Source organism: Grampus griseus (assembly GCF_964374135.1).
Source record: "Grampus griseus genome assembly, chromosome: X".
NCBI lineage: Eukaryota > Metazoa > Chordata > Mammalia > Artiodactyla > Delphinidae > Grampus > Grampus griseus.
Window position 1 is genome coordinate 3,769,622 of NC_138999.1, and position 27,987 is coordinate 3,797,608.

At 41.9% G+C, this 27,987-nt stretch overlaps 1 protein-coding gene across 2 annotated transcripts in view; it reads right to left on the minus strand.

Moving 5' to 3' along the window:
- LOC309839093 (neuroligin-4, X-linked) overlaps positions 1–27,987 on the minus strand; it is a gene marked incomplete at both ends in the record, with an annotated part of 267,724 nt that overhangs the window by 128,886 nt on the left and 110,851 nt on the right. The window contains 2 exons of one of the 2 annotated variants that reach the window (XM_082680634.1): positions 110–262; positions 3,760–3,819. In XM_082680634.1, coding sequence (XP_082536760.1) covers positions 110–262; positions 3,760–3,819 — 213 coding nt within the window. The remainder of the gene's footprint in view (positions 1–109; positions 263–3,759; positions 3,820–27,987) is intronic. The other variant, XM_082680635.1, reaches the window with a different exon arrangement.

The window sequence follows — 27,987 nt, forward strand, 5'->3', positions numbered from 1 at the left end:
AGTTACTCTATCAACGAGCCCCAAATCAAAAGAATCAACGAGCCCCAAACCGAAAGCAGAACTTCCTCATGGCCTCCTGTGCGGTGATCAGCGAGACGGAATCACTCACCTAGAATCCCCAGGCGGTAGTTAACTGTGATCACGATGACATTGCCGTAGCTCGCGAGAATACTGCCGTCAATCATGTTGCCTGTGCCCTCCATGTAAGACCCGCCATGGATGTACACCATTACTGGCTTCTTACTGTTCTGATCATGGATGTCTGGAAAAAAAAGCCAAGTAAGGAAACACAATGAAACATCATGCTGATGAACCGATGCTAAGTCAAGGGCAAAGGACGTGGGGGACTTTTCCTAGTTTAGATTGGAATCCATCGCATGGCCCCTTTTTAAATTAGGTATGTTCTTGGTAAGATGGCCTAAGGAAAATGGTCCATGTTGTTATATTTTCTACTCATAGAAATGACGCAGGCATTGGAAGGAACGTGTGTGCAGGTGTAGGTTTCTGTATGTGTGTACAACACTAAATACGCAAGGATGGAGATGAAATACATCTTCCCTAAAGAGTGCTCAGACCCTACAAGGGCATCTATCACAAAATATATTTTTATCATCTAAGTAAGTGTGAAACCAACGTCAAAATGATCATTTATTTTTACTGTAACTTCTATCTTCAGTCAAAGAGGAGCTTATAGATTCATTTTCAACTTAACAACGAGAACATAAAACTAGTCATGAAACTGTAAGCTCTCAGTACAGGGCCCATGATGACAAAAAACAAATCAATGGTTAAAAATGATCAACAGGACAGAAATGTGTAAAAACAAAACAAAATGTCCAAGCAAGTGTTTTTTCTCTAATTTACTGATTGCAGTAATATTCCAACTTAAGTGACAAAAAAGAGAGAGAGAGAGAGAGAGAGAGGAGAGCTGGGATAAAAATGGCACAAGATTCCAACCTCAAGATGAAAGTGTGGCAACGCTACATATTTTTACAGGGAATATAAACTCCCATCGTGCTTTGCAACCAGAGCACCCAGAGTCATTATTATTTTATTTAACAATGATGTGAAAAGCCTATTTTGCAATGTTCTGTGACAACAGAAGTTTGGAGACCATATGTCTATTTGTAGAGCCTACTTTCTGAAAAGTTGTGGTGAAATAACTAGTTTGGTGGAAATCATTCCTTGGGCTTTTTTACCTTGAATGCTGAAGAATCCTGACCTTGATTCTGATGATTTCTGGATATTTATGTATTGTATATACATATATGTGTGTGTGTCATTTAAATATCTGTATATCAGAAGAAAACCAAATGTATCCATGTACATTTATTTTCATTTTTTCTTAAATAAAAACTTTTTTTCCCTAATTCATGGAGACACTTTTGAACTATCAGAAAGGAATTTTAAGGAAAGAAACCACCCTTTGGATGGTGACTGCATATAAAATGAATTATGATCATGATCTCAGAACAGGCTCCTGGGCGCCACCACAGGGCATCCCGAAGGCAAAAGAAACCCAGTGGTCACAGTCAAGTGCAGAAAAAAGTGTCAAGCTGCCCCTGTGTCTGCAGATATTTAATCTGTCACAGAACACTATTTTCTCCTGTAAAACTTAAATAGGGGGCTTCCCCGGTGGCGCAGTGGTTAGAGTCTGCCTGCCAATGCAGGGGACACGGGTTCGTGACCCGGTCTGGGAAGATCCCACCTGCCGCGGAGCGGCTGGGCCCGTGAGCCATGGCCGCTGGGCCTGCGCGTCTGGAGCCTGTGCTCCGCAACGGGAGAGGCCACAACAGTGAGAGGCCCGCGTACCGCAAAAAAAAAAAAAAAAAAAATAGGAAGTAAAAATCATTTTTTAATCCTTCACTCATCATATGGTACGTGGAATTTTTAAATAAATCACCGTCCCTACAGGGGTCTGGCGTTTTACACTATCCACCCCTCTCTCTGGACTCCGATTTGCTGTGTTAGCCCTTATTTATGTTCCCATTCTGCAGTAGGCGGCACGCTACTCCACTGTGAGAAAGGAAGAAGTTGAGATTTTGAGGGCTGCTTTACGGGGTTTCCTCACAGAAAACGTTAGGTTAACGGCTCTTACCTCCAAGACACAAAGAACAAGGTTCTTATGAGGTTGAGAAAGAAATAACCAGATGCCAGATTCGTGCAAAGTGAAGAAAATGATCATAGTTTCTTGGTATTAAAGGAAAACTAGACGGAAAAAACTAGAAGGAAAATTACTGTTAACAGTAATAAAGGTTGACTGGTGAGCACTGGGAAAACAGATCCTAACGGTCAAAAGGGAATAATACACTGAAAAGCCAGAAAAAAAGCAAGATGCAAACTAACACCCGTAGTTGGCTATACAGAGATACGGATAAAACTATAGGTGTCCTGAGGCCTCATAAAGGAGAAGCTAGCTGCGGATTCAGGTGCAGGTATGATACTCCAAGGCCATCAGAAGAACTTTCTTAGAGGGTTATTAGAAGCAAGGAGAACCCTATGAACGCAGGTTAAAAAAAAAAATTAACTAACACTAGTGTTGAGAGAACCGCGGGCACGAGAAAGCAACGTAGGCAAAACCTCTTTTCTCGTAGAGCCACTGATTCATGAAAAAACTGCAAGAGGGCAGGAAAACCAAGCAAGTGACGAAAAGGGACTTTGCAGGCAGTTTTGCTTCCCAGCAAGGAGAGCTCCCCACTGCACTTTAAACTGCCTTTCAGCCAGAGGACCATAGGCCCACCGAGGGCCTTCAACGTTTTAAGGTAAAGAAACGGAGATCCATGCATTTTGGTACTCAGATGGGAAAAACGTGTTTTCACCCAGCCTACACAGCCTTAGAGCCGGCAAAGGCTGACTTGAAACATGTTTTGTTTCTTTTCTTCTAAACCATTTATTCTGCTGAAGGAAGCGGATACAATGTGCTAATGATGGTTTAGATGTCATGTTAGCTTCCATCTTTAAAAAAAAAAATCACTTTACTTGTAGAGTATAATCTGTCAGACAATTTGAGCTCCTTCAAGAAGAAACTCTCCACAACATTTTCGGGGAAAAATGTTCTTAAAGCAGCTGTGGTGTGAAGACAAAGATGCATAGAGCTAACTTTTTGAAAAATTTCAGTTCCATCCCCCCTTTTTTTTTCTTTAAAGCTGATAAAAGGCAGTTCTGAAAGAAACAGCTTCTCTTTAAGACACTTTTTCATGTATTTTACTGTGAGCCAGAGAAGATTCTTTGAAGGCCCCATTTTGGAATCAGTATGTTTGAAAAAAAAAAACACTAAAAACAAACAAAAACAGAAATGCCAACCCCCTGAAAAGTTCTACTGAGGTGTCTCACCGTCCACAGAAGAAATTAAGACGACCAAAGCTCCAAAATACAAAATTATAAAATAACATTCGGAAGGAAGAAAAGAAAGCATACATGCATGTTTTAAAATTTCACTTTCTCTTCTTGTGACCAAGCCAAAAAAAAAAAGAAAAAGAAAAAGAAAAAGAGTTTCCTTGTAAATTGCATTTTGTTACTCACTTCATACTGAGAAACATTTATACATGTTCTCCCAGGTGATTTGCAGTCATCTACACGGTCATTGGGATTAAAAATGACAGTGGTTTCCAAACAAGAAGAAAACAAAGCACACAAAAGTGTACTCACTTCAGATAAGGGAGGAAAAACAGGTTGAAATGAAAAAAAAGAAAAAAAAAAAAGAACGAAAGATATAAAATCATGCACCAAGGTCGAGCTTTGAAAAAAAACAAAAAATACCTTCATCTTCACCACGGTCATTACTGGTTATATCATCAGCGTTTTTCTTTGTGTTGGCTCCTGGTGTCATATTGAGAAGGAAAATAAAGGGAAAAAAGAGAATTCAAAAACAACAGGTTTGCAAAAAAGTCAGAAGAAAGAGAGATACTACCCCAGTAAAAGAAAAAAAAAATAATGTCATACAAAAAGTTGAAATCTGTTACATTTGGATTTCAAAAACATGAAATAGGGAGATGCAAAATGCATATAAACATAAATATGTCAAGAAGAACAAATTCAAAATGTTACTTGCAAAAAATGTTAGATACTCTGTGAAAATGCAGTTTGGGGGTTAAAATGATACTACTGCAAAAAAAAAAAAAAAAAAAACTAATGTGAGTTGGAAAAAAAAAGAAAATTATTTTAAAAAGGGTTTCCCACATTTTATAAAGAAATGCATATGAAGTATTCAAATGTTCCTCTAGTTTTAACATGTTATAATCTAGATAAATTTTTGAAATGTCACTGATACAGTTTGCTTAGGAAATTCCGTAATGTAAGAAGAAACACATTTAAACAATAAACATGAAAGAACTTTAATCAAAATATCTTAAAACCAACATTAGTTTCATGCATAAGAACTTAAAAGCACAACACTTATCATAAAAATGAGAAATGTCGCTACTTTATTTAAATCATGAAGACTCACCTATCCCCAGTAGCTAGAGAACACTGCACGTTATTTATTCCTTTTGTCAACTGTAAACAAACTACCACTTTCAATAAGTATATCTGAAGTCAAGATAGAACAGTATAAATAATTTTTTTCTGTGTTTGAAACACTTATTAAATATTGCTTGAATGTTATTGCTATTTGTATAAATAAATAAATAAATAAGTAAATGAAGTCACCTACCTGGATGACCTGAAACATAAACCGCCTTGAAATTTCCATGTAGGCAAAATGAACAGAGGGTCCCTTAACCATGCCAAAAAAAAAAACGGAAAAAAGGTAAAAAACAAAACTCTCCTATGCTCTCCGTATGCAGTGTGCCATTTTGGTTTTTCTATTTTCCAGATACAAGAAGCTAAAACATTCAATACCACTTGAGGTGTTTAATTAGCTCAACTGCCTTCTTTCTATAGACAGGCACAGCCCACAGGTACGCCTATGGCAGTTCTGGATAACTCAAATTGTGGCCATCAATTAAAACGGTCTTTGCCTTCCTCCACGGATACATGGGTTAAGGGAGAGGAAATTTAGTCACTATCACCCACAACACTTGTAGCTGGAAAGCCTCCGTCAGTTCTACATACCTCAGAGGGGCTTAAACATATTTTGAAACCAAGATCTGATGTTGCTGGTTTTATAGCTCAATACGGGTTGATTATGGTCAATTTCATGTGGATAAACAAGTACAAGCAGTGATGGTAGGTGGAAACCTGATCCCTCGTGTTTGTTAATTTTTGAGATTTAAATTTTCCCACTGTAGACAATTTCAAGTTACCAATCTAATCTAAAGTCATTGACAAGAGCTTGGAAAAGAAATGCCCAAGACCCTTTGAAACTCAAGCCTACTACCAGTTTCACGTCATCTACTTGAAAGGAGAATGAAGTCTTCTAGGAGACCACCTGTTTTCCTTACAGCACGTTCAAGTCCCATCTTTTAGAAAGTACCATGACACAAACGTGTCTGCCTATTATAGTCATCAGCTTAACATGGAAATCAATTCACGTCCAAGAATTCCACTGTGCTGAAAGAACTTAAACTAAAAAAAAAAAAAACAAAACTCTTCAAATTAGCTCCACTGTCTTTTGGGCTGTTTTGGTCAGAGTTTATCAATATAAAACTGATTTCAAAGCTTTCTCATGGGCTGAATTTATGGCAGAATCATGTTAAGAAGCGTATAAGAAATCCCCTTCTCAGAGAAACAGGCTACATGGATGACAGAACTAAAATCTTTCTCATTTCTGAAAAACATTTCAATTTTTTGAAGATTTTCTAAGTTTGTAGAGAAACAGGTCACCTCTTTCATTAAAAAAGAGAAGACACTAGAAAAATGAAGGTGTAGTCAAAACACATGCAATGGATTAGGGGAAAGAAAATGTTGTCTGACGAAGCTGATACCCTCCCAGAAAATGTGTCCCTTTAAAAAGTTTGACCGGGGCTTCCCTGGTGGCGCAGTGGTTGAGAGTCTGCTTGCTGATGCAGGGGACACGGGTTCGTGCCCCGGTCTGGGAAGATGCCACATGCTGCGGAGCGGCTGGGCCCGTGCGCCATGGCCACTGAGCCTGCGCGTCCGGAGCCTGTGCTCCGCAACGGGAGAGGCCACAACAGTGAGAGGCCTGCGTACCGCAAAAAAAAATAATAAAAAAGTTTGACCAACTCTGCCGAGCACCAGCCTTCCCACAGCAGTCGGCATTAAGAAAGGTCTTTAATTAGGACTCCATACCTGGACTTTGCCTTTCCCACGAGCCTGTCCTAATATCCCTGCCTTCTTCTGGATTTTCTTCTTATAAAACTCATCTGTCTTCCCAGCTGCAGCTGGAAACTCAGGCGCATGATCGCTGGACTGGCTCAAACCCAAACAAAGGCCATTCTGCAAGGTCTGGGGTGAGCTAAATGCCAGAGCTCCTTCCCAAGACCCAGTTCTCAATGCCTTCAGACTCACCATCAATGCGTGAAATTTGAGTCATCTGAAATTCTCCCCGGGGCGGGAGGAGAGGCAGTATTCAAGGAGACTTCCCTCCAAAGATGGAGGAAGACGTTCTGAAGATTGACAATGCTTTGAAAATTGGTATAACCTAGATACATCACTGATTAAATGGTAATCCAGGGTAGTCTCTTTGACTCTTTACCAAATTCCTTTGTTCAACCAAGTGTGATTTTTAAGGGCTCTACTGAGGTATAATTTTAAATCATAAAATCAACTCATCAAGGTGTAAAGTTCAAGGAGTGTTTTTTGAGTCAATGTATGGAGTTGTGTAACCATCAGCATAATCCCATTTTAGAATATTTCCTTCACCCCAAAATGATTGCTGGTGCCCAACTGCCGGCATTTGATGTTCCTAACCTCAGTCTCACTTAGTCAACAAGTGACTTAGTCTAGATTTGCCATTTCTGTGCATTTCCCATAAATAAATTCATAGAGTGTGTAGTCTTGTGTGTCTTGCTTCGTTCACTCAGTATAACGTTTTCAAAGTCCATCCGTGTTGTAGCATGCATCAGTATTTCCTTCCTATTACTCATACAGATGAATAATAGTCTACCGTATGGCTACACCACGTTTTGTTTATCCACTCATCTGCTGACTGACACGCCATTTGTCTTATTTCCACTTGGTGGCCAGTATGAATAACACTGCTATGAACATTTATATGCAATATTTTTTACGGATGTATATCTTCCTGGGTGTATATCAAGGAGTGGAATTGCTATGTCACTTGGCGCATTTATGTTTAGTACTTTAAGAAACTGACAGACTGTTTTCCAAATCAGCTGCATCACTGTATATTCCCATCAGCAGCAAATGCAGGTTTCACTTCCTCCACCTCCTACCCAAGACGTGTTATTATCTGTTTGATTATATGCATCCTAACAGGTGTCAGACGGTGCCTCACTGTGGTTTTAATTTGCATTTCGCTAATGACTTAATCACGTCAAGGATCTTCTCCTGTACTATCTTCTTTGGCGGGATGTCTATTCAAATATTTTCCCTGTTTTTTAAATTGGGTTCTTTGCTCCTTATTCTTGAACTGTAATTATATTTTTTAGAGACAGGTCTTTTGCCAGAAAGATGATGTGCAAATCTCTTCTCCCGGTCTGTGTCTTCTCTTTTGATTTTCTCAGTGGTGTTTTTTGAAGTGCAAAATTTTTTAATTCTGATGAAGTCTAACTTACCGACTGGTTTTTTTTTAAAGCTTGTGTTTTTGATATCACATCTAAGAAATTCCACCTAGTGAAAGGCCCTGAAGATTTCATGTTTTTTCCTAGATGTTTAAAAATTTTACTTCCTATACCTTTCATTTATTTTGAGTCAATGTTGGCATATGATACCAGGGAAGGTTTGAAATGCATCCTTTATTCAATTGTCTCAGCACCACGTACTAAAGACACTCTTTCCTCAGTGAATTGCTGGGACACTACTCTTGTGAGTCAATTGCATATACACATGAGGGTTTATTTCTGGACTCTTTAATTATATCCCCTTCTATATTTCTATTTTTTTAATACTTATTTAATTTATTTATTTAATTTATTTATCTGGTTGCACCTGATCTTAGTTGCAGCTGGCGGGCTCCTTAGTTGTGGCATGTGAACTGTTAGTTTCGGCATGTGGGATCTAGTTCCCTGACCAGGGATGGAACCCGGGCCCTCGGCATTGGGAGCCTGGAGTCTTAACCACTGTACCACCAAGGGAAGTCCCCCCTTCTATATTTCTATCCACATGAGTACCCTACTGTCCGAGCTTTAGAGTACGTTTTGAAACAGGGAAAGGCAAGTCCTCCAACTTTCTTCTGCTTTTTCAAGATAGTTTGGTTTTTCTAGGTGCTCCGCCACTCCAGGCAAACGTTCCAATGAGCTTGTCAACGGAAGCAAAAGACACCTGCTGAGATTTTGATGGAAATTATTTGCCAAACTACAATTTTAAATTAATTTTATAGAGCAGAGTCTAACCCAGAAACATAATTAGATATCGCCTTTAATGTTCTTTGTATATTGAATTTCTCACCCTTTTGTTCTTTTTTCCGTAAGCTGCTGCAATATTTGTTCTCTCAATTATAACTAATTAAATGGCCTAAAAACCAACTGAGTTCTCTTGAGTATCTCATTTAGTTACAATCATGAACTATGTAAACACAGGTGTTGGAGGACACAGGGAAAAAGATTCTGCTGTCATTTATTCCAGAGTAAACCCACCCCGCAGCTGCTGAAAAGGCATTTCAAAGTCCAGACAGGCCATGAGTTTTCTCCTGGTCCCCAAAAGACCAGAACAATATTCCTTTACATCTAATAGTTAGCATCTCCAGCGAACCTCAGTGGGGAAATGGCTCTAAATATTAAAGGGAATACGGAAATAACTTCAAACAAATATATTCCGTTATTAAAATTTAAATATGATTTTATAAATAAAAGATCTCAATGTCCCAAGTCCTGAAGGATGTCCATGGTTTTTTTATACCTGTTCTTCTGATGTTCCCTTTTAGTGCTTTATCTACATCATTTTCAAAAGTCAAACTATTTAAAACAGCACTTTGTATCATAAATGTAATAGGAACCCTTTGTAGACAATTCGGAAAACGCAGACCAACCAGAGCCAATGAGAAAATAAAAGTCTATGGAAAACTTCTAGATGCTGCAGTTAACATTCTGAGGCAGGCAACTTATTTTATAAATGTTCTTTTTAACATACATTAAGTTATAGCACCATCAAAGTATGCAAATCATGAAATAAAGTCACCAATGGTGTTATGTGATCACGTTATCTACTCAATATAAAGAAATGACAGAACCCCCCAAAAACCTTTCCAATGATTGCTCTTCATGCAAGATATCCTATTAAAATGTATTTGTCAGCTCATATTTATTATTATTATTTTTTGGTCCCTTCCAAGGGCAAATTCCAAGTCCTTCTTAATCTTGTTATCTCAAGGAAACATCTTAAAAAGAGCCCGTCTGGCTAAATGCATTGTTTTCCATACAGAGGAAGTTGTATACTGGGGTATGGGAGAGAGAAATGCTTTCTTGGCCATCACAGATGTGATGGATTAGTTAGTCACTGGGCCACAGAGGACTACTTCTTTAACGTAACCAATCCTGGTAGGAGACCAGCAAGCAATTACGATACCCTGGGCTCACTCCAGCAATGAACTGGATGGGACCTGCCCCACCTCAAGCTGTCCTCATTAGTTTATTCACTGGTACACCCATTCCTCCTGCAAACATGTACTGACACTTCAAGTACGCTGGCCCCGGCCAGGGGAGGAGAGGCAGCTGAGGCAGACACACCCATCCTGAAGGAGGTCACTCCTATGGGAGATCGACTTGCACAGGATGACTCCGGATGGGGCTGATGAATGTCTTCGTTCATTTACTCTCTTGGTTGGGAGTTGTCTATGATGGGAAGGTGCTTGCTTGCTGAGGACGTGGTGGGTACCAATAAGTAAGCATGCATGGGTGAGCTAGGGTGAGGGCTCCCTTTCTATAAGCAAAGGAGGTGGGCTGCTCTGAGTGGGAGGGGAAGGGGAACAGGGGCAATCAAGACCCCAGGAGAGGGAAGCAGGGCAGGAACCCCACTGGGATACCTCTTCTCTCACCCCTGCACCTTGATGATGGGCTGTAACAGAGATAAACACTTGTGGATGGAGAACGTCGCCTGCCGTATCAGTAAACAAAGGATGCTGCAGCCATCAGGCCCTCAGCCACTGGCATCCAGATGGGATTCAGGATGGAGACAAGTTGGACACTCGCCCAAGACAGTTAATGGGATATCAAAGGAATGACTTCAGTCAGCCCAGACTCTTGCATCTATCTTCCCATACACAGAAAAATGCTAAATCCATTAACTTGAGATGTCTGGTTTTCATTCATGAACAGTCATCTTTTGATGCTCTGACTACCTGGTCTTTGTTGCAAAAACTCTTATACATCCAGGCTCCTCCCCCACCTCTCTGGGGCAGCCCCTCAGAGCTATCTGAGTTGCCGTGTCCCACACTTAAGTTCTCAGAAAGTCTGCCAAAGAAAACGTAATTCTCAACTTTTAGGTTGTGCGTTTTGTTCAGTCCACACTCTCCACACATAAATCATAACATAGGCTCTAACCTCCACGTTCACATTAATTAGCACAGTGAATCTCAAAGACAACATGAAACATTTTATCTGTGGGTCCATCCAATGTATGTGCCGCTTGAAAACTTGGCACCTACAGAAAAGTTCAACTTCTGCACTTGAAGAAATCAGCATAGCTGACCTACTCCTTCATGTTTGCTTCTCCCTGAAATCAGAATATCTAAACAAGAACAAGTTACGTGACTAACAAAAATATGTGTACATCTGGGAAGCCTGTCTAATGGAACCTTCAATAAAGTGATTCCCTGAAACCAGCATTTGGAATGATTTAGCTCTTTTTTTTTTTATACATGCCATGGCAATGCAGGAAGGTCACGTTTGTGATCAGCCCTGAAGGCCACTCTTTCATAACGTGGGGGAAGGGTTTTGGTGACCAGAAAGCCTTAGAAAAAACAACACCTACAAGGGGAGTGTATGGAAATTTATTGCCCTGAAGTCATCAGCAGAGTTATACTTTGAAAAAAAAAGTTCAGAAAGGTATCTCTGAATGTGAAGATCTCTGCCCCAGAATATATAAAGAGATAGAGAATCACTGAGTTATAGGATGTAGTTGATTGGCAACAGTTCCCCAATTTTACAAACCTCCCTGTGATTTTGTGAGTTTGTGTTCCCACCATTTGGATCTTGAAAGGTTTTATGATTTGTTTTTCCAACAGAAAAAAAATGATGATGGACCAGTTCCAAGCCTGGGACCCCAAGGTCCCCATACCTGTGGAGTTCATAATCCACGTGGGTCAGTCAAGCACAGATGAGCATCCTTGTTGAGAAAGACCTTGCCCAGTGGGCACCTGTGACCTGCAAGCTGATCCCAGACACAAGAACCGCCCAGCTGAGGACACTCAAGATTTCCAACCCAAAGCACCATGCACTAAATAAAGGATGATTTAAAAAGCTGAGATTTGGTATACAAAGAGCTCATACAACTCAATAACAAAAAAACAAAACACCCAATGGAAAAATGGGCAGAAGACCTAAATACACTTTTCTCCAAAGAAGACATACAGATGGCCAACAGATGCTCTGAAAAAGAAACAAGGGCTTTTTCTACTCGGGAAAATCTGCATCAGGCAACACAAAGCAAATATTTATTTAAGAAGAATCTTTCTAGAAATACAAATAGACAATAGGCACATGAAAAGATGCTCAACATCACTAATTATTAGAAAAACACAAATCAAAAGTACAGTGAGGTATCACCACACACCAATCAGAATGGCCATGACCAAAATGTCTACAAACAATAAATGCTGGAGAGGGTGTGGAGAAAAGGGAACCCTCCTACACTGTTGGTGGGAATGGAAATTGGTGCAGCATCTATGGAAAACTGTCTGGAAGTTCCTCAACAAACTAACCGTAGAGTTACCGTATGATCCAGCAATCCCACTCCTGGGCAAATATCTGCAGAAAACTCTAATTCGAAAAGATACATGCCCCCCAATGTTCAAGGCAGCACTATTTACAATAGCCAGGACATGGAAGCAACCTAATTGTCCATCAACAGAGGAATGGATAAAGAAAATGTAGTACATGTATACAATGGAATATTACTCAGCCATAAAAAAGAAGAAAATAATGCCATTTCCAGCAACATGGATAGACCAAGAGACTGCCATACTAAGTGAAGTCAGAGAAAGACAAATATTATATACTATCATTTATATGTGGAATCTAAAAACTACTACAAGTGAATCTGTATGCCAAACAGAAACAGACTCACAGACACAGAAAACAAACTTATGGTAACCAAAGGGAGAAGGGGATAGGGATAAACTAGGAGTATGGGACCAACAGATACAAGCTGCTATACATAAAACAGAAAAGCAACAAGGATTTACTTTATAACACAGGGAACTATATTCAATATCTTGTAATAACCTATAATAGAAAATCATCTTAAAAATATAGATATTTATATATATATACTATATCTGAATCACTTTTCTGTACACCTGAAACTAACACAATATTGTAAATCAACTATACTTTAAAAGAAGAAAAGGAAAAAGAGAATTCTGCCGCGTAATTTACCTTGGATTGTCATTGCGGGAAAATAAAAGGCGCATTTTTGTGATCACAGTAAAAATAGGTCTAATTCTTTCTAACATTCTGGCACTGCAAAATGCCTCCCTGCAATAACGGGAAGTAAGAGCAGTGGGTTCTTTTTTTGGGTGGGGTATGTTTTCTTTCTCTCTGACTGGCTTTGGAAGCAGACGGAGAAAAATATGCATAATAATTTTCCTTGCTTGTTTAGCTGGAATTAGGAGGCACTGATTTCACACTTTGCCTGGTAGGAATCAAAATAAATCTAAAACTTTATAGGTGTTTGATATATGTCTATGCTTCTTATTAAAATCTCAGGGCACTGCACAGACTTCCATAAGCTTTTTTTTTTTTTTTTTTTTGGCTGCATTGGGTCTTCGTTGTGGTGCACGGGCTTCTCATTGTGGTGGCTTCTCTTGCTGCAGAGCACGGGCTGTAGGAGCGCGGGCTTCAGTAGTTGTGGCACGTGGGCTCAGTACTTGTGGCGCACAGGCTTAGTTGCTCCGCGGCATGTGGGATCTTCCTGGATCAGGGCTCGAGCCTGTGTGCCCTGCATTGGCAGGCTGATTCCCAACCACTGCGCCACCAGGGAAGCCCCCATAAGCAGTTTTTGTTATGAACTGTGCTACTGAAATATTTCTGCTCAGATAGACAGATCCAATTAGATTTACATCAATCTCCCCCAAGTTTATTAGCACTTTTACCTGATAGAATGTATTCCCCCTAACAGTCTCTGTGAGTTTGAGATTAAATGACAATGTATTTAAAACTGGAACTAATTTAGTATTGAATTATGCTTGACTTTTTTATGCATCTTTATTCAGAAAACGCGTGTTGAAAATGAAATTGGCTTTGGTTTGCCCTGAGACACCTCTTGAAATATAGTTGTACTAAAAAAAAAAAAAACCAATAAACCTGTGTGTGTGTGTGTGTGTGTGTGTGTGTGAGTGAGAGAGAGAGAGAGAGAGAGAGAGAGAGAGAGAAAGAAAGAGAGAGAGAGAGAGAGAGAGAGAGAGGGAGGGAGGGAGGGAGGGAGGGAGGGAGGGAGGGAGGGAGGGAGGGAGGGAGAGAGATTACACACACACATTCTTACCAAGAGAGTCTGGAAGATTTTCAGTGGTTTTCCTAGTGTTAACTGTGATCAAAAGCTTCTTTATGTAGCCAGAACACACACCACTGATAACGGGTGAAAGCTCTATGTGAGTGTTTGGTGTGGAGGGCAAGATTTATGAGGAACTGGAACCCTCAGCTTATTCTCCTTTTTCTGTCTAGGTAAAAGAATAAACTGAAAAAGACAGATACATAAGTATGTATAACTGAGTCACTTCGCTATATGCATGAAACTGACACAACATTGTCAATCAACTGTACTTCAACAAAATAAATAAATAAAAGAATAAACTGTCTGCCTCAAAAGTGGCTTGTCTATCTTGACCAGGCAAATCACTCAAGCTGTCTTTGGCTTTCCTTGACTCTGCGTCTAACATGGGGACCTAGCAGGCAATCATGTCCTCAGAATCAAATGAAGTCTAGATTTGTACAAAATCATCCCACTCTTCAATGCTTGACCCTGTGGAGCCAGAAGATGCAAATGATATGACCCCAGTTAAAGGCCCCAAGAAATATATACATTTTTAAGAATCACAAAGTCACTGAGGAGTCTGGAATGTATGATCGTTATTACTTCAGATAAGGACTACGGCCACTTCATCCACTTTTGAACTTAGCTGACTGGCCACCATAGAGCTGTCCCTTGTTCTGCTCAGTTAGAAACTAAAGGATGTACTGATATAAACAACAGAGATGTCAACCAGAAAACAAACTTAAGGGAAATGACTCTCAACCCTTTACTTTTTCTTTTTCTTTTTTTTTTTGGCTGCGTTGGGTCTTCACAGCTGCACGCGGGCTTTCTCTAGTTGCAGCGAGCGGGGGCTACTCTTTGTTGTGGTGCGCGGGTTTCTCATTGCGGTGGCTTCTCCTGTGGAGCACGGGCTCTAGGTGCACGGGCTTCAGTAGTTGTGGCACGTGGGCTCAGTAGTTGTGGCACATGGGCTTAGTTGCTCTGCAGCATGTGGGACCTTCCCGGACCAGGGCTCGAACCCATGTCCCCTGCGACGGCAGGAGGATTCTTTGCCACTGTACCACCAGAGCACTCATTCACATTCACACACACACACACACACACACACACACACACACACACACTCAGCCATGTGTACATGCAGACTGGCACACAGCCTCCTAACACCCCAACATACACCTCCATCAAAGAGGTCGTTTTAGATCAGAAATGTGTCTGGTTCCCCAGCATGCTTGGTATTTGTAAACCAAAGCCAATGTGACGGTTTTCCCTTAAAAGTACATGCCTACTTTTCCTATGAACACCCTAAGTTTGTTTCTGTGTTATAGAAAATTAACGTTCCTGTACTTGGTACTAACTACCGTGAGACTAGAGTGGAATAAAAAAAATGGGAACATCAACACAGAATATGAAGTACCCAAATACTTACGGTGACTAAACAAAACACTACCAGGATTACACCCTAAAATAATGAAGACTAGGAAAGCATTATACTCTTTCCTTTAATCCAATCGTCAGGAACTTTCTGAAGGGGGAGCTTAGAAGAATCACTTAACCAGAAATACCTTGCCTAAGAATCTACTGGTTCCCTAGTAAGATGTGAACGCTGCCTTGCGCACAGCCAGCGATTCGTAAGTGCTGGTTCATATGAGTGCCAGGTGGTGTTGTTTTAACGGCTCCCCAAGTATTTACTGCATGTTTCTGCCTCCCAGATTCTCTTACTAGATTCTGAGGCTGTGAACCATCTAAATCTCCCTCCTGGGAGTCACTGTCTAACTTTGAAAACCTCAGAACACCCAGTGCAAGTGGCAGCAGCTGTATGGCATGTACCCCAGGGTCTACTCCACAGGAGGAAACCACCCCTCGATTCATGTGTTCCAGCAATGTTTCGTGGGTGTCCCTGAGGACACTATGTCTTGCATGACAATTACATGGGCGTGCCACTTATATGCCCCACAGTCCCCAAGGATGGCAGGTGTATATAGACTCTTTCCTGTGCAACCAAAACCACTTAGCAGAGGAAGACCCTGATCAGGGAGGCGCCAACACAGTGCTGTGTTAGCGTTAAGCGAATCATAATCACTTGTTTTCTATATGACTCAAGGCTGATGACATGGAAGGCAAGATGCTTTTTTAAGCAAAATCCCATTTGGATTTTAAATGCAAGATATTTTCAAAGTATTTTCATGGATATCGTACATTGGGATGCTCAAAGCGTCCTTGGGAATTACAGACGAAGGTCTGTGATCTGCACTTTTTGCTTTCTTTTTTTTTTTTTTTCTCATAAACTTAGATTTTAGGGGAGTTTCACATGTCAAGAAAGATTGTAAAGACAGTAGAGAGAGCTGCCATATACCTCATACCTCTCTTATTAACATCTGGTCCATGTGTGATAATGAGTGAGCCAATACTGAAATATTATAATTAACTGAAGTCCATACTTTATTGAGGTTTCCTTCATTTTTACCAAATATCCTATATTATTTTTTTTCTGTCACAGGATCCTACATTCTATTTTAGTCATTATGTCTCCTTAGATTCTGCTTGGCTATGACACCTTCAGACTTTTCTTGTTTCTTCTGACCTGGACACTTTTGAAGAGCTCTCACCAGGTGTTTTGTAGAATATCTCACAATTGGTTTTTGCTTTTTTTTTTCCTTGACGTTTTTCATGACAAGACTGGGGTTGTGAATTGGGGGAAGGAAGCCTGGAGGTCAAGTGTCCTCATCGCGTCATATCAAGGGTGCATGTTCTCAATATGACTTATCACTGTGAATGTTGACCTTGATCACCTGGCCAAAGTCACATCTGTCAGGTTTCTCCATCATAAAGTGACTCGTTTTTTGATACTGAGCTGCGTGAGCTGCTTGTATATTTTGGAGATTAATCCTTTGTCAGTGGCTTTGTTTGCAAATATTTTCTCCCATTCTGAGGGCTGTCTTCTCGTCTTGTTTATGGTGTCCTTTGCTGTGCAAAAGCTTTGAAGTTTCATTAGGTCCCATTTGTTTATTTTTGTTTCTATTTCCATTTCTCTAGGAGGTGGGTCAAAAAGGATCTTGCCTGTGATTTAGTGTCCATCGACAGATGAATGGATAAAGAAGATGTGGCACATATATACAATGGAATATTACTCAGCCGTAAAAAGAAACGAAACTGAGCCATTTGTAGTGAGGTAGATGGACCCAGAGTCTGTCATACAGAGTGAAGTAAGTCAGAAAGAGAAAGACAAATACCGTAAGCTAACACATACATATGGAATCTAAAAAAAGATGGTCATGAAGAACCTAGGGGCAGGACAGGAATAAAGACGCAGACGTAGAGAATGGACTTGAGGACATGGGGAGGGGGAAGGGTAAGCTGGGACGAAGTGAGAGAGTGGCACTGACATGTATACACTACCAAATGTAAAATGGACAGCTAGTGGGAAGCAGCCACATAGCACAGGGAGATCAGCTCGGTGCTCTGTGACCACCTAGAGGGGTGGGAGAGGGAGGATGGGAAGGAGATGCAAGAGGGAGGGGATATGGGGATACATGTATACCTAAAGCTGATTCACTTTGTTATACAGCAACAAGGAACACACCATTGTAAAGCAATTATACTCCAATAAAGATGTTTTAAATAAATAAAGCGACTCTTTTCTCCTCCTTGAATTTTAGAATCTCTGAAAGGCAGTCAGCATGCACAACCAAGCCCAAGAGGCAGAGATTCAGGCTCCAGCGCCTTGAGGGAGAGGATCTCCATAAATCATTTGGAATGCTTCTGCATGGGAGGGGTGTCTTCTCTCCCCAGTGGTAGGGAGAATCATGCCACCCTTTCCTCAAGAGATCCACGCCCTAACCCCCAGAACCTGACAATATGATATGATACACAGCAATAGGGAATTCAATTTGCAGATGCCCTTAAGGATGATAATCACCTGACCTTAAAATAAGGAAATTTCCTGGATTATCCCAATGGAATCCCGAGTCCTTTAGAGTGCAAGGTGAAGGCAGAAGACAATCAGAGTTAGAGAGAGACTGGAAAATGCTAAACTGTTTGGTGGGTTTTATTGTTGTTTGTTTTGTTTTGTTTTTTGCAGATTAAGGAGGGCGCCTTGAGCCAAGGAATGCAGGTGGCCTCCATAAATTTAAACCAAAAAAATTATCAAGAGATGAGTTTTCCCCTAGATCCTCTAAAGGAACTCAATCCCGCCTACACCTTGATTTTAGCCCAGTGAGACCCATTTGGACTTTTTTTTTTTTTTTTTGCGGTACAGGGGCCTCTCACTGTTGTGGCCTCTCCCGTTGCGGAGCACAGGCTCCGGATGCGTAGGCTCAGCGGCCATGGCTCACGGGCCCAGCCGCTCCGCGGCATGTGGGATCTTCCCGGACCGGGGCACAAACCCGCGTCTCCTGCATCGGCAGGCGGACTCCCAGCCACTGCGCCACCAGGGAAGCCCAAAGGTTTTTTTTAATAAATTTATTTATTTATATATTTATTTTATTTTTGGCTGCTTTGGGTCTTCGTTGCTGTGCGTGGGCTTTCTCTATTGCAGCAAGTGGGGGCTACTCTTCGTTGCAGTGCACGGGCTTCTTATTGCCGTGGCTTCTCTTGCTGCAGAGCACGGGCTTTAGGCGCACGGGCTTCAGTAGTTGCGGCACGCGGGCTCAGTAGCTGTGGCTCCGGGCTCTAGAGCGCAGGCTCAGTAGTTGTCACACACGGGCTTAGTTGCTCCGTGGCGTGTGGGATCTTCCCGGACCAGGGCTCAAACCCGTGTCCCTTGCATTGGCAGGCGGATTCTTAAACCACTGCGCCACCAGGGGAGTCCCCCGTTTAGCCTTTTGACCTTGAAAACTCTAAGATAAATTTGTGTCATTATAAGCCAGTAACAGTGTGGTCATTTGTTACAGCAGCAATGGGAAACTCACATTTCCTGTTTATTTTTTCAGTCATTTAGGACCATATGGGATTGTAGGTATGTATGTATGGGATTGTATGTCTTTTACTACAACAGTACTTAATTTTGTTCCTCAAATTGTTCTAGCTTTGGCCAGTCAGAACGCTTTCACCTGGTTTCTGTACCCCTTCAACATACCCCCGTCGCTGTGGGTGTTTTCCTTCTTTTTTAAGCACTGCCTTGCTTCCTGGCACGATAAGGTGCTTCCGGATCATCTTGTATCTTTTCTGCCCCATTTCTAGAATCAGACATTTCTCCAAGGAGTTCCAGGTCCTTCTATGTGACATCTTTATTTTGTAGGTCAAGAAGGTGAAGGAGATCAAATGAGGACGACTTGCCTAAAAGATGCTACGACTACTTGGTGACGCAGCTAATATTTACGTAACAGGCTTTACATATATAGCTGGGTCTACGATACATGCTAGCCAGTTACAGAGTGAAAATTACCACATGGCGCTCCTTACCCGCACCGTACTGGTCCTCCTATTGCTACGACGGTTATTTCAGTAGGACGCTATGGTTAACTAAATTGCCATGTTGGCTTAATACATGCAGGGCACTGGTCCATATACTTTGTAACCATATGCAAACTTGTCAGCAACTATTGTTGCCCCAACCATAGAGAAGAGACAACTGTACCCCAAAACAGATACGTAAGTTGGTCCAGGAAATCAACTCGCCACAGTCTGGGGATTCAAACCCAGAACTCAAATGCATCCTGGCAAGGCAACGTCACCATTTAGCAAAGAGTGAAAAGCATTGTATGCAAGCTGGTAGGTTAGTCCGTGACAAAGCAATTTCTGTTTTGCTCCCCCAAATACTGGGTTGGCCAAAACCCGAACGAACTTTTTTGGCCAGCCCAGTAAATTATGACCCACAGATGAAAAAGCCAATGATGACATCCACTGGTCTAGTAAAGAAAATGAAAATTATATCTAAATAACTATGTAGGTGAAGGACAACTCTTGTTCTGGGAAAGGCAAGAACCAGATGTCGGAATTTGAGTTTCAAAGGAGGGATGGGGAGGAAAGAGTACATGCAAAGAGACCCTTTTGACTAGAGGTAGAACTCTTAATTATCAGAATATCCTTTGTCAAGGAAAGCCCATTCTTTAGGCGAGATTGTGGCACTGAACTTGAAAAAAGAACGCTTGTGTTTTGAATACAGTCCTCGTTGGTACCGATAAAGAGATTCCTAAGCTCTTCAAGCCACTGCCCCCAAGGACTCAGAATCTACATAAACAGTAGATCACAAAATGTGACCCAGCTTTATTAAACACATTCCGATAATCTCTGACTTATTTCAGTTCTAATATTCTTATATATTTACATTAGCATGATAATTAGCATGATATTGCTTCAGAAAATAGTACTGGGTGGGGACTGCAGGATGGGATTTTCTTTAATACAAATTAATCCCATAGGCTTAATGACTCTAAGCCAATCAATCCCTTCTATTGTAAGTCCATAAAGCATTTGCTTCAGGCCAAGACGTAAGCTTACTAACTCCCTAGGTATTTGCAGATTTACGCTAAATGAGTTTCGTTTTCGAAAGCATGATATTTTGAGAGCCACAGACAAAGTCATTGCGAGCCGAATGATTTCATTTCTTTGGTAATTATATGCAATTTCAGGTATTTATGAAAATCTCTCCAGGTTATGGATTTTGGTTATTACTATTCTTACTTATCCAATTGAAGAAATAGGGAATGACTAAGTCCAGCTCAAAATATTTAACAGCATGACGTGAGTCAATAAGAAGATGGTAAATAGTGTTAAAATATATTCAGTTGCCATCCTTCACCAAGAAAAGCCATTCTCGCTCCCATGATTACATCTGCTTGCCGGTCAATATCCCAACCAGCTTTCACGATTTGGATGAAACGTCTCTGCAGGAACCTCTCTAAAGAAGTGACTCCCTAGGGACTTCCCTGGTGGTACAGCAGTTAAGACTCTATGCTTTCACTGCAGGGGGCACGGGTTCGATCCCTGGTCGGGGAACTAAGATCCTACATGCCATGCAGAGCACGGTCCAAAAAAAAAAGAAGCGACTTCTTGATATGGTGCCCAGGTAGCATCCTCAAATGCAAATTCCCCAACTTAAACACTCATGAAAACAAACAAGAAGATCTGAACACAAATCCACAACGGCAGAAAATCCAAGGCTGCTTCTGGTGGGTTTTCTATGAACCCATTAACGACACTGCAGAGAATTCAGTCTACTGCTCAGGAATCTTCTGATGGCATTAGGACACTGGGAATCATTCTATAAACCTTACAGGAAATCAATCAGTGAATCACTGAAATCTCCTCTCCCCCTGAATTCAGCCACCTATCACAAAGAATAGTGTGTGTACAAACCGCAAAACTGGGGAGATGTGCTCCTACCTCAGGGGGTTGACTGGTCATTATTTCAGAAAACCTCACTGCAACATCTGTATATATATATACCTTCAAATTAAACAAATTTTACATCAACCAAAACAAACAGCAAAGAGGTAGGGCTGGTGCATGGAAACGGCCAGCTGCTCACTGCTGCAGTGTTGGACAATTCAGGAAAAGTCTTAGATGTCCAGTGAAGTTTTTCACACACTCAGCAAGTACAGAGTATTTGAATGTTAACACGTACTGAGATTGTCTTAGTAAGGGACCATACTGCCTGGAGATGAATACCACATTAGAAATTTGAGAAGGAGTCAGACAGATCAACAATTGCAAAGGGTCTGCATTTCTAAGGAATCCCCAGGTACGTGTGCAGGTGCTCTGGGACCACCCCCACTGAATGACGAGGACAGCTGGACCCTTGGCAAAGGAAAGGACCGTTCACATCTATATCCCTTCTGTTGGCAGACACCTTATCTGGGTAAATCCTGACTTACTCCAAGAGGAAAGAGAAAAAATGAAAGACAGTACGTGTTTTGTGTGGAAATAAAAGCAGCGCGGAACAAAAGATAACCACAGCCTTTGGAAGATTCCATGGGAACATTTAGATAACCGCTTGCAGTTTTTCACGTAGCAAAATAAGATGCAGTTTCCTTGGTTCAGAGGCATGAAAAGGGACCAGTCTGAGATAGAAAGAAAAGGCTGAGGTGATAAAGGCTGATGGGAAGGAATAGCAAGTGGAGTGAAGGAATTAAAATCCACTCTTTGGGAGGAAAAAGGTGCAGATGTGTACCTTAGATCTGAATACAGGGAAATGGACACCAATATACAATATACAGGAACCACATCGGCGTTCCCTCAGGTGTAAAGACCTTCAGAGTCTCCAAACACAGAAGATCCCATTGGATTTTTCCTTGTCTACCCAAAACGTTAACACAAATGGCAACAATGAACTAGAAAGTAACCTCACACATGGTGATGTCCTCTGGCGACCAGTTTGATAAACAACACAAAATGTTAAATTGAACAAAAAAGAAAGAAAAGTATGTTGTAATCCAGTAAAGAGTTAGGGTTACTCTACAAATGTTGAAGACCAGATCCACAGGAAGAAATGTAATACTTCGCTTGCTGTCAACAGTGGAAGGAGAAAAGTCAACGCTAAGCAATGGAATACGGTCAAATGAGAAAAAAGTATTTGCAGAATGGCAAACAGCATTTGATACAATTAATATTTAATGAAAGGATCAGCGGGTCGGCAATATCTATTTTGACAGGGAATCCTTTTTCAATCCAGTTAATAAGGAGCTGATGTAACATTGCAGGGAACAGGCTTTGGGAAAGGCTGAATTTTCTGAAAATATTAAAGAGGAAGAATGATTCCTGCCTAAGATTATCTAACCAGAGAAAAACAGTTTAGATCATCAACTAAGTAAGTTAGAAGGGATGACTTCTTAGTTCTAACTGGATGAATACAATACACAAAATCAACTTCTATACATATGAATATTAACATGTTTAGAAAGAAATACTTTTCGTAGTAATAATAAACCATCTAGTAATAACCTTAAGACGTATATAACACACTGTATAAAATATACAAAATTATGAGAGATATAAAAGAAGACTTGTACACATGTGGAAGCATTCAGTGGCAGAAACTGAGTAACAATATTAATATATTTTCAAAGTAACTCATTAGTGACAAAATTTGGGGGTAACTGAACAAAATTATTCTAACGTTGATTCTAACAAAACTTGCAAGTGTGAATAATTTTGGCTCAAATGAGGTATAAGGTTTTGCTGCTCTCATTATATTATTTATTGTACTATTACTAATGCTACCATGAGTATGATAAAGTCTTTCTTTTCAAAAAGTACCATTAACTAAATATTTGAAAAGAGAGAAATATAAAAACTTCATCGTAAGATAAAATTAATTCTGGATTAATTAACTATTTATTATGTAAAAAGACAATGAGCATGTTTGTGGGACGATAACGTTTAGGTTCGTATTCTGAGCTGAAATACATTTACTAATAAAGAGAGGCAGCACTTGGTAAAAATGATGTTTGTGTTACATATATGCACAAAAATGATTACGTAGCTTTTACAGTGACATTCTTTGAAAGCGGCCACGAGTGTACACACACGCACACACACTTACAGAATGTATATACACATACATATATAGGCATATACTTTTATCACGTACTAAAAATTATACAGGAATATCTTGTTTTATTGCACTTCACTTTTTTGTGCTTTGCACATACGGCATTTTTCACAACTTGAAGGTTTCGGGCAACCCTGCATCATCAAGTCTGTTGCGCCAGTTTTCCAACAGCATTTGGTCACTTTGTGTCTCTGTGTCACACTTTGGTAATTTGTTATGGGGATCTGTGATCAGCGATCTTTGATGTAGCCATTGTAATTGTTTGGGCATTTTTCAGCAATAAGTTATTTGTAAGGTCTGTATATTTTTTTAGACATAAAACTACTGCACACCTAATAGACCACACTATAGTGTAAACAGCACTTTTATATGCACTGAAAAACCAAAAAACTTGAGTGACTTGCTTTATTGCATCATTCATTTTGTTGTGGTGGTCTGGAACCAAACCCACAATATCTCCGAGGTCCGCCTGCATATTTATAGGTATACAAACCTATGTGTACGTGTATATATATAAATATATATTATTTAAACATAAATGATAGGGACTTCCCTGGAAGTGCAGTCTTGAAGAATCTGCCTGCCAAAGCAGGGTTCACGGGTTCGAGCCCTAGTCCGGGGAGATTCCACATGCCGCAGAGCAACTAAGCCCGTGCGCCACAACTACTGAGCCTGCACTCTACGGCTCGCAAGCCAAAACTGCTGAGCCTGCTCGCCACAACTAGAGAAAAGCCCGCGCGTCTAGAGCCCGTGTTCCGCAACAAGAGCAGCCACCGCAATGGGAAGCCCGCACACCACAACAAAGAGGAGCCTCCGCTCGCTGCAACTAGAGAAAAGCCCGCGCAGTAACTAAGTCCCAACGCAGCAAAAAATTAATTAACTAATTTAAAAAAATAAATAAAAATAAATGATAAAAGCAAATGTTTATAAAATGTATATACATTTAAATAAATAATTGAATCACTCAGGAAGTATGTATATAACCATATATATTTGTGCACACACATACATATGTATACATATATATTTAAATAAAGATTAGCATCACTTAGGGAATATACATATTTATATATATTTAAATTTAAAATATATATATATGGTCAGAAAAGGAAGGGACTCAAAGAAGAAATGATTTTGAGTGTTAGTAAGTCAGGAAGACAGCAAAAGGAATCAACCCGTAAAGAACATAAAACATAAGAGGGAGGATGCAGAAGGAAGACCCAGATCTGTGTGGAATTAAGGTAAAGACTAAAGACCATATTCCTGAGATTAACAGCTCCATCACTTCCAGAATAATACATGAAAAGAGGTAGACGCGGAGACCTAGCCTGGTAACGTTCTTCAAAATTAGTGACGCAAAGAAAACCGAACAGAATGACAAGGGTCCCAGAGAAGAGCACGAACAGCCTCCGTGCGACGGCAGCCATCTTTGGAGGCATCCGTCTCGACTGCACGTCCCCGCATCCCTAGTCGAGGTGGGCCACGTCAAAGGCTATGCTGGCCCTCCCTGCCCCACTCCCACCCCCGCACTTCTGGCTGTGATGTGAGGGTCAGGCGTGCAGACACCCTGGGATACTCATTTTCCCAAAGGAGCCGGCCAGTCAGAAACACGCAGAGAGTCATGTGGGTACAGGTGCCATGAGGAAGCATCAGACTCAGGACGGGCAGAGAGCATTCTAGGTGGTGTTGGCCCACCCATCCCTGGTTCTTGGTCCTGTGACACTCCTCATGGACCCCCATCTTGCGATCCAATGCACTTCTATATTCTTCATACAATCTGGGGTCTGTCTGTCTGCTTGTGATAAGCTCCCCCAAATGTCTTTAGGACCATGACAAACACGAAAAGAAAAATCTCTCTCACCTTAGAATTATCTGGAATAGTTAATGGAGTCAGATCTATCATATTTTGGCAGAAGAACCCTTGGCAAGCTGTCCTGCGAGAAAGTATTTTCTGAGATGCAAGTGTGAAGAAACTATATCCTTCCTGAGGGCATCTTGTAAAATTCATATGAAGAAATGTTCCAATAATGGAACACACTGAGGAGAATGAAACTCCATCGAGCTCAAGAATTCAAGGAGAATCAAGTCAGAATTAAGGTTAAGGATGGGGAAATCATGACAGAGAAGTACTGAAAATTATGCACAGAAGAATCATCGTCTAGATGTCTTATGAAACAATGTAAGAATGTCAAATAAACATTATTTGCAAAAAAGAATATTTTAGCTAATAATGTAATAAGAAACCATGTATAAAAATCACGTGTAGGGCTTCCCTGGTGGCGCAGTGGTTGAGAGTCTGCCTGCCGATGCAGGGGACACGGGTTCGTGCCCCGGTCCGGAAAGATCCCACATGCCGCGGAGCGGCTGGGCCCGTGAGCCGTGGCCGCTGAGCCTGCGCGTCTGGAGCCTGTGCTCCGCAACGGGAGAGGCCACAACAGTGAGAGGCCCGCGTACCGCAAAAAAAAAAAAAAAAAGGAAGACCAAAAGAAAAGTGGAAAAAAAAAAAAAGGTTTCAGAAAAGGGGCAGGAGAGTCTGATGCAAGATGAGAGAAGAGGGTTTGGGTAGCATCAGACCATGGGCAACGCTTGGTCACTGCAGTGAGCTCCAAAGCTTCCCCCAATCTCATATCCACCTAGACTCAGAGCGTGACCTCCTTGTTAGGTATGGTCTTTGCAGATGGAATTAGTGAAGGATCTGGAAGTGAGGTCACCCCAGATTCAGAGTGGCCCTAAATCCAGTGATGGGGTCCTTCTAAGGAGAGGCGAGGCCAGTGGGAGACACACAGAGAGGAAGATGGAGAGAAGATGAGGGTAGATCAGGATGTGCAGCAGCTACAAGCCCAGGACCACCAAGAATTACTGGCAGCTGGGAGAGAGGCTGGACCAGAAGGAACCAACCCTATAGACAGCTCTATATTGGGCTCGTGGGCTCCTCAGCAGTGACAGAATACATTGCCGTCACATTAAGTCACCAAGTTGGTGCTCATCTGCTGTAGAAGTCCCAGGAAACGAACATGCCAGGCATCTAACAACAGTGAGGTGAACGTCCCTTAAGGCATCCCTAAGGAGTCCTGCCCTCCTGCAGTCCCAGCTGCGTGGATATGAGCTGGGTCTGCAAAGATAGTGCAAGAGCCATCCCTGGAGTAGGGACATTACCTGGGAAATGGGATGGGCTGCCATGTGCTCGATGAGGGCATGCTGGATCGGATCCTTTCCCAACCAACTGGAGCAGGAGAGTCTCCTGCTGGCCTTGAAGAAGCAAGCAGTGGTGTAGGAAAGGGGCTTCGAGCAGCCCTCCGTGACAGCCCGCAAGAAAGGGGGCCCTTCATCCCACAACTACAAGGAACTGGATCCTTCCAACACGTGAGCGAGCTTGGGAGAGCAGCACGGGCTCCAGAAAGGAGGGCAGCCCAGCTGACACCTCGACGGCATCTCTGTGTCACCCTGAGCAGAGGACCCAGCTAAGAGGTGCCCACATTCCCGGGCCACAGGAACCATGAGAGAATTTGTGGACGTTGTTCTAAGCTACCGCGTTGGTGGCCTTCGTTTAAGTGGATGGCGTCTTTTTTCCATCTGTTCTCTCTGACTGAACGTCTCAAATTGTAGGAGGCATCTGTTGAGTCAACCCCATGCATTCCCTCAATTTCCAGGTAATGGGAGTTCTCTTAGAGACCCAAGGACGGCACGACTTGAAGGAGTGCCAGGGGGCACCAGCCAGCCATCTGGAGCCCAGCCGTGTGCTGGGGCATTTGGCCTGCCTGTCAGCTGCCCTCCTGCAGCCTGGAAGCGACCCCAGAGCAAGCATCCCCGTCTGTTCAGAGCACACCCCATGGGGCGCCTCCAATGTCCATGGGCCAAAGAGTGATGTGCGTGTTTCTTGATGGGAACTAAAGAACACTGCATACTCCACGATCCAGCCACCACTTCTAAATGCATACCAGATCAGGGGCATAGCCACTGTGCAGTGATTTCTGAGCAAAGGCATAAATCCCATATGAGCCACTGACATATTAAACTATAACACGGCTGAAACACGGAAGGCATCACTGGACCCTGTCTGAGTTTATCAGCATTCAAGCACCTGGCCCCCCCTGCCCAAGGCGCTATCCTCACCCAGACACCCACCCACCCCAGAGTCCACGTGAGATTAACTGTCAAGGCTGGAAAGCCTGAGACTGAGGTTGAGAAAGGAAAGAAAGGTCCCAGGAGCCTGCATGTCCCCTCATGCGCCAAGCCCCCTGTGCCCTTCTGGTCTATAAACACAGAAATCTGGCCTAACATGGGAGGCTTAAGTAAGGATGCCTCCGGAGGTACATAGAGCAATCACTCGGCGAGAAGCGAGCATTCTCGCTTACAGCATGAATTCAAAGGGAACACAAATCATTCACTTAGCAGCCTGTGAGCAATTTGGGAAGACGGTGTGTCTCCACTTGCCGTTCATGCAGCAGACTGGAACTCCAGAAGCCTGCTGGCTCGGGGCACTGCAGAGCTGCTGCAAGCCTCCCCGGCCAAACACAAGGGGAGCCAGGCCAGTGGGTTCCCTGCCGCTCAGACGGCACCGAATCATCATGCCAGTGAAGGGGAAAAGAGGTTGTTTACTTTTAAAGGTCTGATCCCTGTATTTACAGGTGTACGACTCTACGCTTCCATCGGGAGAGAGGGCAACTTCTCAGACGTACAGCATAATCCCATTGCCCTGAAGATCATTTAGAAAACACCACCCAATTTTCCAACGGCATCTCGTAAACATAATCCAAACGAACTCTGGCCTCTGACTAAAGAAT